The 17330-nt window shown below is 58.4% G+C and overlaps 1 protein-coding gene across 2 annotated transcripts in view; it reads right to left on the bottom strand.

Annotated features, from left to right (window-relative positions):
- The window catches only part of GTF3C1 (general transcription factor IIIC subunit 1), a 71284-nt gene that overhangs the window by 1233 nt on the left and 52721 nt on the right, over positions 1 to 17330 (bottom strand). For both annotated transcript variants that reach the window (XM_005662065.3, XM_005662064.3), the window contains exons 25-36: positions 16992 to 17134; positions 16140 to 16221; positions 14781 to 14893; positions 12181 to 12243; positions 11163 to 11256; positions 8254 to 8426; positions 7124 to 7411; positions 6251 to 6510; positions 4692 to 4972; positions 3024 to 3552; positions 2036 to 2087; positions 816 to 1008 (exon numbers count right to left, since the gene is read on the bottom strand). In XM_005662065.3, the coding sequence (XP_005662122.1) occupies positions 816 to 1008; positions 2036 to 2087; positions 3024 to 3552; positions 4692 to 4972; positions 6251 to 6510; positions 7124 to 7411; positions 8254 to 8426; positions 11163 to 11256; positions 12181 to 12243; positions 14781 to 14893; positions 16140 to 16221; positions 16992 to 17134 (2271 nt within the window). The remainder of the gene's footprint in view (positions 1 to 815; positions 1009 to 2035; positions 2088 to 3023; positions 3553 to 4691; positions 4973 to 6250; positions 6511 to 7123; positions 7412 to 8253; positions 8427 to 11162; positions 11257 to 12180; positions 12244 to 14780; positions 14894 to 16139; positions 16222 to 16991; positions 17135 to 17330) is intronic.

Raw genomic sequence — 17330 nt, 5'->3', positions numbered from 1 at the left:
TTGGCCCAGACCTGCAGGGAGTTTCACAACGAACTTCCCATTTCTGCTGCTGCTGAGGAGCTGGAGCCTCCGGGCACATGTGGCAGGGGCGCACCGTGCCCACCAGGCTGTGCTGCCCTCAGGGGGCCGTGGGCCTGGTTCTGGCTCTCCCTTGTCCCTCAGCTACCAGCCTGCCCCTGTGGCCTTGCGAGCTCTCCACGCCCCACCCCGGCTTTTTACGGCTGAACCTGTGGCACATGGAAGTTCCCGGGCTAGGGGTCAAATCAGAGCTGCAGTCTGCGGCAGTGCCGGATCCTTAACCCGCTGAGCCAGGCCGGGGGTGGAACCCGAATCCTCACACACATCATGTTGGGTTCTTAACCCGCTGAGCCACAACGGGAGTTCTGGCTTGTGGGCTCTGGAGCCCTGGTCAAGTGAAAACGTCAGAGGCAAGAGCCCGGGAACGTCAATATTTAAGCCAAGGCGGCAGCACTGCGGGGCTGGGGAAGGCCCCAGGGCAGGGGGGTTGCTGCGGGGGCTGAGTGCTGAGAGCCGGGGCTGGGGGCCAGCAGCGCTAAAGGGTGGGAGGCCAGGCACAGGAGGACGGAAACAGGCGTGCAGGAGAGGGGGTGCGGGTGCAGTAAGGAGGGGACGCCTGGGGCACAGGACTCTTCCCAGGAGCCTGGCTCTCGTGGGGAGGCCGGTCTGCCCTCATGGGCAGAGCCCGTACACAGCACCGGCCCTGGAGCTCAGCCCACGGGCCCCCACTGCCGCCGCCCTCTGAGACTCAGGAAGAGGGACCCGGTGAAGGCCTCCCCAGCGGGGGCCCCTCGCACCTGGAGCAGCTCGAGCACGGCGAGGGGCTGCAGGACGCCCTGGTAGTGCTGCAGCAGACAGCTCTCGGGGATGCCGGGCCGGGTCATGACCTGGTAGAGCACGGCCTCCATCATGCCCTTGCACACGGGCGTGTTCAGGCGGCCGTCCACGATGCGCCACGGGCGCCCGATGAAGCAGATGTTCTCAGGGTCCCTGCGGGGCGGCCACACAGTGGGTCAGGCTCAGCGGGGAGCGGGGACGGCTGCGCCCACACAGCCCAGATCACGGGCCGGGGACCGTCTCCCTCCTGCTCCTCTGCCACTCGCTTCCCTCCCACCTGGACGGAGGCTCCCAACCCCACGGCCCGATCACCGCACACTGGTGGTGGCAGCGGGAGGAGAGCGAGGACCTGTGGCTGCCTCCCCTTTGGGCCAAGCTCTCAAGTCTTTACGCAGAAGAAGCTCTGCTTCTGTGTTTTTTTTTGTTTTTTTGGTTTTTTTTGTCTTTTCTGGGGCTGCTCCCGCGGCATATGGCGGTTCCCAGGCTAGGGGTCGAATCGGAGCTGTTGCTGCCGGTCTACGCCAGAGCCACAGCAACACCAGATCCAAGCTGTGTCTGCAACCTACACCACAGCTCACGGCAATGCCGGATCCTTAACCCACTGAGCAAGGTCAGGGATTGAACCCGCAACCTCATGGTTCCCAGTTGGATTCATTAACCACTGCGCCACGACGAGAACTCCTCTGCTTCTGTGTTGATGCAGTGGTTCCAGACACACTTTCCTTGGGAGGTTTCTGTTAAGAACTAAGCCAGGGACTGGTGTGCCACGTGGGGTGCTGGCGGGGGACAGGCCCCAGGCTGGCTGGGCACTGGGCTCTGATGGCGCGAATGGGCCCTGAGAGGTGAGATCTGAGCCGGGAGTGCAAGGCTCCGCCAAGCTGAGGTGGCGTCCACACTGTGGGAGGCACGCCCGCCGCCAGAACAGCTTCTGCGAACCCACTGTTCCGAAAGGACCGGGCACTACGGCAGCCTTGTACTCCTGGATGTGCAAGAAGCCCCCCTCGGGGGCCCAGTGGGTGGGATCACCTGTCCCTCACATGGCTGGGTCCCCCCTGGCCGAGAACGTCGGTGCCAGACAGATCTTTGTGAGAGATCGTCACCCCACAGTTAATTCTGGACCCTGGGGACGGCACCGCCCCACCCCTCCCGGCTCAGGCCCCTGAACCTGAACCACACTCACCTCTCCTGCCCTGCCTGGGAGAGGCTGCCGGCTGCAGAACCGTCCGCCACACCTGAAAGTGGAAAGGGGTGTGAGACACGGAAAGTGGGGCCAGCTCTTCCTCCCGTTCATCCCACAGGTCCTCCGGGGCTGGGGATGAAGCGGGGAACAGAGGGGAGCAGTTCCGTCCTCAGAGCCTCTGTCCCTGGAGCAGCGGGGCTGCGGGACCAAAACCTGCACACCCGGAGCAGCCCTGGATGGAGGGCAGAGTGCAGCGGGGGGCTGTGCCTGGGGCCCTTCCAGGGGGCAAGCTGGCCCCTCTGCCCCCTGAAGCCCTGACCACAGAGATGGGTATGTAAAAGCCTTGGGCAAAAACACCCCAAAGAATCACACAGCACAGGAGAGGAAAACGGGGTGTCTGCCAAACCCCTTGGAAGGTGAGATCCCTCCTCCCTTTTTTTTGCCTTTTTAGGGCCGCACCCTCGGCATATGTTGGTTCCCAGGCTAGGGGTCTAATCAGAGCTGGAGCCACCGGCCTACACCACAGCCACAGCCACGCCAGATCCGAGCCACGTCTGCAACCTACACCACAGCTCACGGCAACGCCGGATCCTTAACCCACTGAGCGAGGCTGGGGATGGAACCGAGTCCTCATGGATCCCAGTCGGGTTCGTTACCGCTGAGCCACGATGGGAACTCCCCCCTTTCTGCTTTCTAACAACGGATGCTTCAGGGAACGCCGCTTCCCAGGACCACGAGAGGGTCTTGTACTTGGAATTCATGGGTGGGCTCAGGAGTGCCCGAGGCTTCTGCCCTCCAGCGGGAAGCCTAGTGCCAACAGGCAGGAGCTCCCCTCGATGTCAAGGCCATGAAGAGCTGAGGTGAAGGCCCCTCTGGTGGCGGCAGTGGGTGTCTGGTCTCAGAGGAAGGTGTAGCCCAGCAGGCCCCATCACAGGGGACAGGTAGGTGGGGGAGGAGGGGGTGGGGGCTGGGGAACAGGGTTCCGTACCTCTGGGGTCTTCAGGGCCCTCCAGAAGCTGCTCTCGGCCTGGGGAGCTGGGGACCCCGACATCCTCCTGCCTGGCTTCCGACACCCCTGGCAGGGGCTCCCTTGTGCCTGGGTCCTCAGGAGCCATGGGTGGCATAGACACTGGGGTTTCTGGCTCCTCTTCTCCTCTGGGCCCGGGGCTGGGGGCCCAGGGCATATCATGGCACGCGGGCCTCTTTGAGGGGGGCACCTGAGCGATCTCGGGGTCGGCCCCCCCACCCTGGCTGTCCGCATCGGCGTTGCCCCAGCTGGCGCGCCTCTTGGCACCCCGGGGGCTCTGAGAAGGAGATGCCTGCCTCTCAGAGGGGCCGTCCTCGCCAGAAGGCCCCTCCAGGGGTCTGGCCTGGGGGTCTTCTCTTGGAGGGTCTGCGTCCTCCTCTCTGCCTTTTAGCTGCACCGAGCGGAGGAGCCAGGGCTGGGCAGAGGCCATGGTCACCAGGCGGGTGGTGCTGCTACCAACTTCAAGCACCTGCTGGTGCTCCACGAGGTCCTAGGCAAAGCAGGAGACACGGGGGGTCTGTAGGGGAGCCGAGGGTCCTCGGAGTTTGCTCCCGGCTGCCTGAGCAAGCGGCCAGCCCAGCTCCTTCAGGACAGATGACTGGAGGATGAGGCCCGGCTTGCGGCCCTGGGCTGTCCTCTCCCCGTCCAGGCTGAGTTGCCCACCCATCGAACAGGTCTGCTGCCTGAACTTGGAGCCACGGCTGCAGCCCAGAAGCTGATGGGACTTTCGGAGTCTCCAGCCGCCAGGCTGGCTTCTCCCCCGGACCCAACACCCCGAGCGCTATCGCGTCCTCCGGCAGAGGCCACAATTATTCCCTAAAGTAGGACAAGGCCTCCCCTCACGGTTACACCACACCCACTTCCCACAGCCTTGTTCTCATCCGTGAGCTGTACCGACTCTGGGCGCCACGGAGGGGGAGGGCGGTAGTGTGTGTTACCGTTATCTTTTCATTTTTATACTAAAAAAGCCGCAAGTCAGGGTTCAAGGAATTTGCCCTAGTTTGTAGCCTGGAACCAGGACTCATGTGCAGCTGACACTCGCTACTGTGGCCCTGTGAGGGGCGGTACCAGGGCACAGAGGGAGCGGCCTGCCCCTCGCCTCCTGAGAGTCAGTGGGATCTCCTGCTTGGGCTTCAGCACCGGGGCCTGGGAAAATCCTCCCATCTCCGAGGCCTACCCACCTCCCAGGGGCCAGAGTTTGCAAACCCCACGTGCTTTTTTTAGGGCTGCACCCACGGCATATGGAAGTTCCCAGGCTAGGGGTCGAGTGGGAGCTGTAGCTGCTGGCCACAGCCACAGCCACAGCCAGAGCAAAGCGGGATCCGAGCCGCATCTGCGACCTACACCACAGCTCACGGCAGTGTCGGATCCTTAACCCACTGAGCAAGGCCAGGGATGGAAGCTGGAACCTCATGGTTCCTAGTCGGATTCGTTAACCACTGCGCCACGGCAGAAACTCCTAAAATCTATTTTCAATGTTGACAGCTAATTCAACTTTTTCCCCAGCTAATTCAACTTTTGATCAATTCTACTACATGTCCCAAACCAGATCTATTCACTGCGGGCACAGGGCCCGGGAGCTACAACTTCTGCTTTCGCGACTGCGGGCTACCCGAGAGGCTGGCTCACCTGGACGTAGTCGGAGAAGGTCCTGGTGCGCTCAGCATCTGTCTTCTCCAAGGCGGAGAACTGCCTGCTCAGCCTCACCTTGTCCACCCCAAAGCAACCGGCCGCTGCGATGGCCGCCTGGATCTCCAGGGCGGCCAGCACGTCTCCGGGTTTGTACCCGGACAGCGCCACCTGGTGGGCGAAGTCTTCCAAGCCGTAGGTATCCTCGGGGACCTTGACCAGCCTGGTGAACATGTCAGGGAGGCAGGAGGTGCCGACTGTCAGCTCTTCCAGAGGAGTGGCTGCAGAGACCAAGAGGACCAGACTCAGCCCTGAGACGCCCGCCCTGCAGCCCAGTGCTCAAGCGCAGCCGAGGCAGGACTTGCTCCCACACCCACTCACCGCTCCCCAAACAGCGAGGGAGCGGTCACCTGGGGGGCACAGGTGGCCCCTGGCAGCTGGGTTCCTGATAATGTGCCCCTGGGTCCCTGGGTCCAGTGTGATTCTCCTGCTCCAGACTCGCACTGAATGGCAGGAAGCGGGGGCTGGGGCCTGAGAACCAGCACTCTGGGGGGAGGGGGTTGTCCACTTGGGCTGCCCGGGCCCACCCTTCCTTTTTTGTTTGTTTTTGTCCTTAGAGCTGCACCTGCAGCATATGGAGGTTCCCAGGCTTGGGGTCCAACTGGAGCTGCAGCTGCCGGCCTACACCACAGCCACAGCAATGCAGGATCCAAGCCGTGTCTGCGACCTACACCACAGCTCACGGCAACACCAGAGCCTGAACCCACTGAGCAAGGCCAGGGATTGAACCTGCATCCTCATGGACACTAGTTAACCTGCTGAGCCACAACGGGAACTCCCACCCCATCCTTCCCGATGGGCACGTGTCCACAGCTCCTCAGACCCCGTGAGATCCCAGGAACCCCCATAAACTCCCGCTTTTGCTCCCGGTAGCCAGGGCTGGCTTCTGGCGCTCCTCTCCCAGGTCTCTGCTAAGACCCCAGCCCCAGGGCAGCACATTTTTGCCAGGGCCGAGCTCCTGACTCAGCAAAAATACTGCCTGTGGCAAGAAAGTAAACCCTTCCAACTCAGCAGTGAAAATAAAGGCAAATCAGTCGGAGCAGGAAGAGGGTGGGAAGGAGAAGAGACGCACAGGGACTTCTCATTTCAGACGAGGATAATGAAATATCCTCATTTTATGCGCAGGGACTCGAGGGGGCGGGAAGCGGAGGGGTCAGTCAGCTATTTAACGTTTCAAAGGTAATCAACAGAAGAGCTCCCCAAAGTGTAAAATTGGAAGTAAAGGAAGTGAGAGGTAAAGAACGCAGGAGGAATACTCAACTTTCACAGCCAGAGGTCAAAAGAACCCCTATGAACAAAGACCGGTGAGCGCTCACCACCACAGTGGGCACAGCCCAGGCGCCCCGAGCAAGCGAGGAAGCGACTCAGGGGACGGGTGCCCCGGGGTCGGCTGCTAAGACTGGAAGGGGTTTGCCTTGGTTTTTGCCTTGGTCTGGTGTGCGGCGGTGGCCGCGCGTGGCCTGGGGAGCCTGGCCGGGAACCCGGGGCGGGACACTCACCGGTGGGCCCGAGCCTGGTGGGCGCAGGGGTGGAGCGCAGCCAGAACTTGACCTGGCAGGAGTTCACCACGATGCTGTCGTTGGGGTTGAGGTTGCGGGTGCTGACGATGCCGGGGGCGCAGTAGCCCCGCATCAGCAGGTAGTTGGTGTGGGAGGCCTGGGGAGCTTTCACCTCGATGCTCCGGCGCTTGGCCCCGGAGCCTTCGTCCAGGTCTTCCTCCTCGTCCTCATCCTCTTCTGTGGCCCCGTCCTTCCCCAGGCTGGGGGCAGAAAAGTGACCCGGCTGGTGGAGCGCGGTCGGGCCACCCCTTCTGGGCACACGGTCCCCTGACATCCCCCCCGCCCGGCAGCTGGCTGTGAGGTCGGCGCGGACTGAGGCTCCAGCTGCATCTCTCTCGCCTGCCTTCCCACACCCCTGCGCCCCTGTCCGCACCCCTCGGTCTCTGCAAGGGCTGCTCTTTCTGCCTGCGAACCTTCCTAGGCTCTGTCCCCAAAATGCCTAGTCTTCCATACAGCCCAGTTTAGCGATCAGCCCTCTGGGAACCTCTGCCGCCCCCACCTTCTCTGGGGAGGCCTCCCTCCTCGCCACACTGTTCTAGGTCCTTCTCTCTGGTGCAGCCCAGTCATGCTCTCCCGCCCTGGCTCCCCTGGTCCCTGGAGGCACCAGCAGGCGGCGCTGCACTGGACACCGTGAGGCAATCCCCAGGTCACGGATCTGTGGGGTCAGGACCCAGGAGCTCCCGCAAGGCCCTGCCGTCTTTGCAAATGCCTACACAGTGCTGGCCGCGACGCAGAGAACCTCAGCATGTGTTTGTTGAATGAATAAAGAGGAGATGACCGAGCGAATGAAACTGCAGACGCCCCAGCTCTCACCTCTTAATGACCTCGTTCTCCACCAATGAGCTGTCCACCACCACGATCTGCTCTGGGATCCTGACGTCCACGGCAATGAGGCCCAAGGAGAAAAGGGTCAGGGTGGCCACGCAGTGTCCTCCAGGGCCGTCCAAAGAAAATGCTACCAGGTCGCTCAGGGAGTCCTGGTTTTCCTGGTCTTTGAAGGAAAAATTATCAGGCCGGTCCCACTTGCCGGCAGCCCGGATCTTGTCGAAGAACTGGAATGACTCTGTGCAGATGGAGCTTGGAAATCGCCACGTGAAAATCCTGCAGACCGGAGAAGGGAAGGGCCTTGCTGAGGGCAGGGCGCTGGAGGCCTCGGCGCGGGTGGGCTGCGGACCCTTCAAATCCTGGCATCAACGCTAAATGCCCCAGCTTCTGCCCGGAAGCCCGCTTTTCCATCTCAAAGGCGCTGCGCTGCGTGCTTCCCCCCACTCACCTGCTGTGACCCTCATCTAAGCCAACATGCCAGGCCTCAGGGACACGCACTACAAACAGGTGCCGAGCTGGGGAAGATGAACGTGCCTTTGTGACAGTCATTTTTACGCCAGGCAAGCGAGCCCTGAGTCCCTACAGAGAGGGGACGCGGGTGACCAATCTCACTGTCTCCATGTGGTGCCTGCAGGCAGGCCCCTGCCTCTGTCCAGACCCTGGAACCACCACCTCTTGCGTGTGTGCGCGGATCGGGTCTGGGGCTTCCAAGTGCAGTGTGTGAACCTGCAAGGCAGGCGGCCGGGTGCGCTCTGAGCTGGGCGGGGGGTGGGGGGGGTGAGGGGCCCAGGTGACGGCCAACTGGGAGGGTGAACTCTTGGCTGGTCTAATATTTAGAAACTCATTTTACCCAATGTGAGGGGGAAAAGGGAAACAAACTATCTGCAAAAATGGTAAACGCTCCAACACCTACTTCCACGGCCTCAGCCTCACTCCCACGCGAGGAAGGACAGGCCTTGATGAGACGCTGGGTCCCAGAGGCTGCGTCTCGCACAGGAGGCCAAGGGAGGCCCGGCCACCCCCGTCTCCGATGAAGAGGCCGCCCGTGACTCTGGCTCCCCGCAGACGGGGCCCCCCGCTCCCAGCAGGCCCAGGGCTCCCGGGCGGCGGGGGCTCACCTGTGGTAGGCCTGGGACAGCTGGTAGGACATGGGCACGAACGGCAAAGCCCGGTTTTTCTTGGGGCCCAGCATGTGGCTGACCCGGCGCCGGTTGACCAGGCTCCGGCGCTGGTACTCCATGAAAGCCTTGGCCAGGACGTGGTCCTTGTACTCGCGGTACAGGCGGAACGTCTGCAACACAGCAGGCCGCGTGTGAGCCACATGCACGCGGGCGCCCAGACGCCCCAGCTACCAGTCGATGGAGGAAGCACTGGTGGGGGCGACGAGGGATGGAAAGCCCGGAGGGATCCCGCGCTCCGATGGTCAGCCTGCACCTACCGCACCTCAGAGGGCACGGGACAGGGAGCTGGAGGGAAAGGCGGGCTGCAGACCACGCCTATTGCTCTGGATGCAAAGACGCCAGGGGCCGAGGCAGCATCACCTCTGTTACCACTCTAGCCCTCACCCTCATCTAACCCATCAGGGTGCCTGGGGGGGCTCCACCCCCGGACGTGTTCCCGAAGGCTGGTACCTGCTCTGTGCCGTCCACGCTGCACCATCCAGGCACTGTAATCAAACCTGACTTGTTTTCCTTCAATAGCTCCCTTTTCTCCCAGCCCCTCTCACCTCCCTTGTGGTCTGAGGAGCACTGATGGAAGAACATGTGCCAGGCCCAAGCTGGCTCTACACTTGCATTTCCCAAGGGGGCGTTTCCCCCGACCCCTGGCACCAGAATCCCGGGGATGGGCAGCACACTTGTCAGCATCTGGCCTCCTGACTGCAATCAGGGCGGTGGGGGGGGGTGCTGGGATCCGCCAAGAGCTCTCCAGCTGGGAGCTCCCAACACGGCACAGGGGGTTAAGAATCCGACGACGGCAGTGCAGGTGTAACACCCAGCCCGGTACAATGGTTTAAGGATCTGGTGTTGCCGCAGCTGTGGCGTAGGTGCAGCTCCTGCTCAGACTCGATCCCCGGCCCAGGGACTTCCATATGCCACGAGTGCGGCTGAGGGGAAAAAAAAAAAAACCCAAAAAACTCTCCAGTTGACAAGGAAGGCCCAAGTTTGGGACGGTATGTGTCTAAATATGGCACAAATGAACCTAACTACAGAAAAGAGGCAGACTCACGGACATGGAGAAAAGCCCTGTGGTTGCCAAGGGCGAGGGGGCAGGGAGTGGGATGGACGGGGAGTTGGGGGTCAGTAGATGCCGACTATTCCATTCAGGACGGAGAAGCAACGAGGTCCTGCTGTACAGCACAGGGAACGAGATCCAGTGTCTTGGGAGGGAACGGGATGGAAGATAATGTGGGAAAGGAATGTAGGTCTAATTGGGTCCCTTTGCTGTACAGCAGAAATTGACAGAACACTGTAAATCGACTATAAAAAAAATAAAAAAACGCTCTGCTGAAACCCTTTGGGGCGTTGAGGGGTTTGGGGGTCACGAGCCACCTGATTCTCTCGGCATGGCCCTGCAATCAACCTCTCTCTGCTCCCTAAATAAATAACAAATTCATTCACTGGTTTAGTGGGGTCAGAAATAGCACCTGCCCTTTGTTATTTTTTCCCCCTCAAGTTCCAAGTTGGCCTAATTTGGTCAATTGAGCCACAGAAGCGGGGCTCCGGGTTTAAAGATTAAATACGAGAGGAGATGGGCTCCACTTGGAACACGCTTTTTCCATCATTAAAAACACAGCGGGGAGTTCCCGTCGTGGCGCAGTGGTTAACGAATCCGACTAGGAACCATGAAGTTGCGGGTTCGGTCCCTGCCCTTGCTCAGTGGGTTAACGATCCGGCGTTGCCGTGAGCTGTGGTGTAGGTTGCAGACGCGGCTCGGATCCCGTGTTGCTGTGGCTCTGGCGTAGGCCGGTGGCTCCAGCTCCGATTCAACCCCTAGCCTGGGAACCTCCATATGCCGTGGGAGCGGCCCAAGAAATAGCAAAAAGACAAAAAAAAAAAAAAAAAACAAACAAAAAAAACCAAACAAAAACAGCGGGGAGTTCCCGTCGTGGCTCAGCTGAAATGAATCCGACTAGGAACCAGGAGGATGTGGGTTCAATCCCTGGCCTCGATCAGTGGGTCAGGGATCCAGCGTTGCCATGAGCTGTGGTGCAGGTCGCAGATGAGGCTCGGATCCCTTGCTGCTGTAACTGGGCTATGGTATAGGCTGGCAGCTGTAGCTCCAATTCAACCCCTATCCTGGGAACCTCTATATGCCATGGCTACTGCCCTAAAGAGCAAAAAAAAAAAAAGAAAAAAAAAAAAACCCCACGAAACCCACCACAGGGAACGCAGGCTTGGGGAGCGGGCCCCTCTGTGCTGGGCCTTCAGGGCCACATGGACTCAGGATGGATGAATGAGCTTTGGGATCTTGGGCTCATGCTTTTCAGCTTCTCTGAACCTCAAGTTTTCGAGCTTGTACAGGAGAGCGGATCCCACCACCTCCCCAGGCTCGGCATGGGGCTGAATGAGATCTGCCTTTCCTCGTTCTCGCCCAGCCATGGTAAAGCAGCACTGTGGTTCTAGTAAGTTCTTAGGGGACAGCGCGGACTCGAGGCCCACAGAAAGGCAGCTCTTCCACTGGGCGAGACCTAGCCATCCAAGCACACGGACTTCTGTACCAGAGGACTGGGAAAGACACGCCGAGGGGCTCAATTGCTTTCTTTGCTCTTCGGCACAGCTCACGTCCCCTCCTGCCTAATTTTCTGCCTTCCACAGGAGACTCAAAGCCTCAGGGCTGGGAGGGACCTTGGAGGTCACTGGATCCTGCGCCCGTACGTCGCAGATGAATGGAGCGAGGGCCTGAGTCTCAGGGGCAGCCAGGCCCCCGAGGCCCCACGGCTCAGAAAGAAGGTGCCAAGACCTCACGGGGCCATAGCCGCAGCCACGAAAGGGCCCCCCGACTCCCACCGCGCTGCTGGAACACCCACCTGAAACGACTGGCAGTACTCCATCTGTCTGTCCGAGAGGGCCAGCGTGCTCTGGATCAGATTCTGCAGCACCAGGAAGTGGATGTCGTCCACACTGCAAGAGACCGGGCCACGGTGCGACATGAGCCCCCGGGCCACGGGGCGCCCCGCAGCGTGGGGAGGCTCGGTTCGTGCTAAAACGGCTTTCAGTCTCACCAAGGGCACGAATGCCCAAACTACCCGTAAACCAGAGCTGAAGAAAGGATGGCTGTAAAGCCTTACTGATGGGTCCATTTTGGTGGGAGAAAAGCTCCCGTCTCGTGGGGAAGGGGTGACACCCCTTGGAAACGGGTTTTCATGACTAACACATGTGGTTAGTGCTTATGTTTTCTTGGTCCGATTTCATTTTACTTATGTTATAGTGATTATTTTATCCATTACAGCTGGTTGACAGTGTTCCGTCAATTTTCATTGACCCAGTCACACACACGTGTATATGTTCCCTTTTCTCCCATTATCAGGCTCCATCACAAGTGACTAGACAGAGTTCCCAGTACCACACGGCAGGATCTCAGGGCTCATCCATTCCAATCTTTGTCCAGTTTTAAACAAGGGTTTCTCCAACGAGACTAGGCTTTTCACTGAATACGGAGTTAAAATCAAACTGACTATTGTTTATCCGAGACAGAAAGAAAAAGCTGTTTTCTAACCAGGGCTTTGCTTGGCGAGCCCATGGGCTGAGAGCTTCCGGACCCCACCCAAGGCAGGGCCAGCCACTGGCAGCGTGAGGGCTCAGGACCCTCATCCCCAAAGGGCCAAAGAATAATTTAGTCTCTGTGGTTGAGAGCCACTCGACTCTGCCGTGACAGCGTGAAAGCAGTGCAGCCAGCACACCGAGCGGGCGTGGCTGGGCCCCAATAACACTTCACTTCCCAAAGCAGGAACCACGCTACATAGGGCTCTAGATGTTCCCCGTGCTAGGCTGCGGGCAGCCCCATCAGGCAGCTGCGGAAAAGGCACTCGGGCTGGCGGAACTTGCCTATTAAGTTTATCCTCTTTCCTGACTTGATCTTTCTTGTCGGCAATCATCAAAACTCGGTATCTGCGTACAAAACAAAAGAAGAGCGTGTCAGGAGTTCCCTCGTGGCCCGGCGGTTAAGGATCCGGCACTGTCACTGTGGTGGCCCGGGTTCCATCCCTGGCCCAGGAACATTCCGCAGGCTCCGGGGCACAGCCATCCCCTGCCCCCCAAGAAAGAGTGAGTCAGTAGAACCCAACAGACCTTCCCTAGCCAAGCTGATGCTCACGGGAGATGGCCACTGATTAGCTTATGTGTTGGAAAAAAATGTCACCATCACTAAAATTCAAGCCTGCACAAGTAAATTAAAAGGAGAAAACACCACACTCCTGGTCCACAAAGGAGCAAGTTTTAAGAATGAGGGTGGAGGAGTTCCCGTCGTGGCGCAGTGGTTGATGAATCCGACTAGGGACCATGGGGTTGCGGGTTCGATCCCTGGCCTTGCTCAGTGGGTTGGGGATCCGGCGTTGCAGTGAGCTGTGGTGTGGGTTGCAGACGCGGCTCGGATCCCGCATTGCTGTGGGCGTAGGCCAGTGGCTACAGCTCCGATGTAACCCCTAGCTTGGGAACCTCCATATACCGCGAGAGTGGCCCAAGAAATGGCAAAAAGACAAAAGAATGAGGGTGGAGAACGAGGAACAAGTGACCACTGCAAAGCAACAGGGAGACGTGTTCACTGGCAGGGAGCCAAGTGTCATGGGAGGAAGGTAACGGTGGGCTCATCATGATGGAAAACAAGCCTGAGAAAGAAGACCGGGGAGAGTTCCCGTCGTGGCCCAGCAGAAGCGAATCCGACTAGGAACCATAAGGTTGCAGGTTCGATCCCTGCCCCGCCCCCCCCGCCCCCCCCCCCGTGGGTTAAGGATCTGGCTGTGGTGTAGACTGGTCACTGCAGCTCTGATTCAACCCCTAGCCTGGGAGCTTCCACATGCCACAGGCAGGTGCGGCCCGAAAAAGAAAAACAACAAAAAAAAGAAGACTGGAAGAAAATACCCAAAAGGAAGTAGCAGTACTAGGTAACGGGATTATAGGTTATTTCTCCACCTATTTTTTTTCTTTGAGCACCATGTAATATTGTTTTATTACAGTCATACCAAGCAAATAAATATAAACATCAATCTAGAACTCAAAAAAAAAAAAAACCAAAAAAAACCCCAACCAACCCATGGCTATTTATATGTAAGACATTTCTTTGGTTTCTACAAAACTCAAGTCAAAATTCAACTTTGCACTCTTCCTAAAATGTCGTAGCCAGACAAGATACCTTTTTAGAAAAACGTGAACTGTTTTTAGTCAAACAAGAAAATATTTGGAACCAGAACTCTTTTTTTGTTTTGCCCACCAGAGGGCTCAAGGCGAAATTTAGTGGTAAACTGGTACAGCTAGAACTTTTTTCTTTCCGCCAGATGGTTCATGAACTCCCCTTTACAATCTTTAACGGTCTTCTTTTAGGACTAAAAGTTGCCCCCACGCTCATTTTTGGAAAATACGGGGGGATTTTAGGCTGAAAACAAACCATGCCACTTGGGAGTTTTGGAGAACAGTTTGTGGCAAAAGCAAAACCAAAATTTAAAAAACAGAGGCCCTGCTGGGGCTCAGCGGGTTAAGAACCTAAGTATTCATGAGGATGCGGGTTCGATCCCTGGCCTCACTCAGCGGGGCTAAAGGATCCGGGCGTTGCCACAAGCTGTGGCGTAGGCGAGGCTGCAGCCCCGAGTGGATCCCTAGTTGGAGAACCTCCACATGCTGCTGGTATGGCCCTAAAAAGACCAAAAAATCAAAACCAGACAAAAACAGCTAAAGGGCATCAACTGGGTAAATGCCTCAGATGGCCCCTTGGGCCTGGCACACAGCGGGAGTGAATGTTCACTACTTTGTGGGTGAATGAAGGACGTGATCCCCAAGGAGAGACACAGAGAGCTCGCTGCAGAGGTACCACGAGGTCACAGTGGGACCAGACGGATGCACGTCATCTTGAGAGGAAGAAACGTGGAAATACAGCAGCTGGAGGGGCTGCCCTGATGAGGGGGGTGAAGAGAAGGGGGGTGAAGAGGAGGGGTTTGCACTTGGATTGGGCAGTGGCAACGGGCCCGGCTCACAGCGCCCAAAATATTAAAATTCCACAGGTTCTGGGCTCCATCCCCAGTCTGTTCCTCTCCAGATGCCTTGGAAAGAGCAGGGGGCTCTGGGGTCAGACCCACCCAAGTGCAAATCCTGGCTCACTAGCACTGTGACCTTGGGAAGTTCCATCTCAGAGTCTGCTCGTGTGAAAAACGAGCTGTCTTAGCAAAAATCACTCCGATACCTGAGCAAGCCCGAACCAGGCCAACAGCAGGGCCTTCACAGGGTGGACGGGTGTGCCTGGCAGGGTGCAAAGGGATGGCAGTGCCTCCCCGTTTTCAAGTCACCCAGGACAGGAGGCGAGGGGCTCCAAGAGTCGGGCCAGCGCAGAGCTCACTGGGAGGCCAAGGGGAGACATCCGTGGCGGCGGTCCTGGCTGGTGACCTTCCCTGGCTCTTGTCCCCAGAGGATCACCCAGAACCATGCCAGAGGAAGCTTACCTGGCAAAGAGCTCCTTGAGTGTGTCTGGGATCTCAAGGCTAGAATTCTTTAGAGCCGAACTGAACTTTTCCTTGAGCTTCTCCACAAATTCTTTAAACTCACTGGCACAAACCTTTCAAGAGGAGAGAATGAGATGGTAAGCCCTTTTTCTGCCCAGAGGGAGGTTTCACTAAGGCTCCGGCAAGGAAAATCTGACCACGAACTCCCGCGGCAGTGACCTCCCTTGCCCTGCTTCCTCCGCTGCCTTTCCTCGGCTCTGCAGTCTGGGCCCAGTGCCGACGCCTTTGAAAAGCCCTCCTAGGAGATGCTGCTGGTCGCCTACCTCCTCCATCCCATTCTTTCTCAGCAGGGGAGCCAGCCCCAACCTGGTGTGGGGAGACAGCCTGCCCTGCCCCACTGGGGTGGCGCGGGGGTGGGGGAAATCAGGTTGGATTTTCAGGGAAAGGGCACCCCCTCCCTGATACAAGGACCCCCTCTCCACTTCTTCTTGCACTGGGATTGTGAGGACTGAGCTCCAGCAGCCACCAGGCAGCCATGAGGTAACCAGCCTGAGGATGGAAAGCTGACCACCAGGGATGGGGAGTGAGTGACAGAACGAACCTGGGACCCTGAGGGCAACCCCGCTTTGCTGCACGTGCACAGGACAGCCTACTTATGGGTTGCTTGGCTCATGGGAAAAATGAAGCCTTAAGCCCGTTAGGTATTTTTTTTTTTTTCCTCTGTCACTTGCATCACAAGCACCCCGAATCCTCCGAGACCTCAGTGGCCTGTGCTTTCCTTTCTCTCAGTGACTGTGCTGTTCCGAGCTGCCCATCTACTTCTCTGCCTGTCCCACTGCCCCATGGCTCCGTTTCCACTGGCCTGGCCTGGTGCAAGGCAGGACACACACGCAGCAGAATCCAGCGTTAGCTTGGTGAGTGAGGGCTGGGTAGACTCTGAGCCGAAGAGCAGGGAGGCTTGGGTCTGGAAAGGCAGCTTCCCTGCTCATCAGTCCCCACGCCAGCCCCGGCCACAGAAAACTCAGAAAGAAAACTCGTTGACTATCCATAGGCTTTCTGGAAGTCTAGCTGTTTGTAATTTCTGAAGAGCTGCCCTGTTCTCTTAATAAAATATGACCCCAGGACTGGCAGCGCTGCAAAGAGACATGCCAACTCTTATCGACTTTAAAACCCGTGATGGCGCCAGATCAAATGAAGTCCACGGCCAAAGCCCTGACCAGTCGGCTTCCCAGGCGAGGAGGGGGGAAGCCTATGTCTGCAAGGCCGGCAGAGGCGCCGGGGGGACCTGGTGGGCCAGACTGGGACCCAGCAATCCCAGTCTCCGGGGCGGGCTGAGTCCGACCATCGCGCGGGGCCCACCTTTGGGTCTTCATAGTTACATTTTCGGTTCATGAACTCTCCAACGAGCGCCTTGTCCTGGTACACCTCGGCGAGGCAAACCCTGCAGGGGGAGGCCACGGTCAGGTGACGGAATGACGCCCACATCCCAGACTCCCTGGGCCACTGGGAGATTTCTATCCTGACAGTTCTGGTCGTGGCAAACCATGACCTGCTTAGGTGCCTGCTGGCTGATTAGAGCTTTTTAAATTTCTTTTTCCTTTTATAGGGCCACACTTGCGAGGAGGAGCTGGTGGGGCAGCCTCACCAGCCACTGACAAACCACAACAGGGATGCTCTGTGCCTCCCAGCCAGCAGCCATCCCCACCCGTGCTTGGGCAACACGCGGCTCTTCTAGGACCCGGCTGAGGGCGCTTGGTCCCGGGATCCTGTCATCCTGTCTAGCCGCTTTCTGTGTGCGCCACGCACACAGGGGCATCAGTCAGGAGCTGCTCCGGTGTGTTGAAACACTCTGCCTTCCCACATGCTGCTCATGTGAGGAGACGAGGTGACAGGCAGCAAGTCACCCGGCCTGTCTCTCCGTCTGTGACAAAGGAGGACAGCCCCTGCTCCGCAAGGCTGTCCTCAAGTCTCAATAATTCCTGCCACGTGAAAACGCCCCCAGTCATGCTTGGCTCCCCCTCCTGCCACCCAAAGACAAGGTCACCAATAACCTCCAACGGACTCCGCATGCACCACTGGACCGCTCAGATTTTGTCTATCTGGGTTTTACGTCCGTCTCTTAAGGAAATGGGGTGAAAGAAGAGTAAGGAAGGAACGAGAAGCATTGGAATACCCCTGCCTTGGAGTTAGGGACATTCAAACGAGGCTTACTTATAGTTCAGGTAGGCCTGTGGATTCCTGACGATGTAGCGAGCCCTTCGTCCGACAGAATGAGATGTTTTATCCAAAGATTCTTCGAAGGTCGAGTGCAAGATGTCCCGCACCACCTGCCAGGGCACGAACGGGCCCTTCACCTGCATCAAACACAAGCCGAGGCGGAAGATCAGCATCCTCGGGACCCACGTCACGGGTCACAAATGCAGAGGAGCAGGGCGAACACATTCTCCGCTTTCCTCGGCGGACACTCAGGAAACACGTTCAGCGGACGCGCAAAGCTCTCACGTCATGGGTTTACTCAGTCACGGTTCCTGGGCAGTGACTGCGTGCCTG

This window comes from Sus scrofa, chromosome 3, assembly GCF_000003025.6.
Source record: "Sus scrofa isolate TJ Tabasco breed Duroc chromosome 3, Sscrofa11.1, whole genome shotgun sequence".
Classification (NCBI taxonomy): Eukaryota; Metazoa; Chordata; class Mammalia; order Artiodactyla; family Suidae; genus Sus; species Sus scrofa.
Note: the sequence above shows the minus strand (reverse complement) of the source record. Positions and strands in the feature narration are given on the sequence as shown.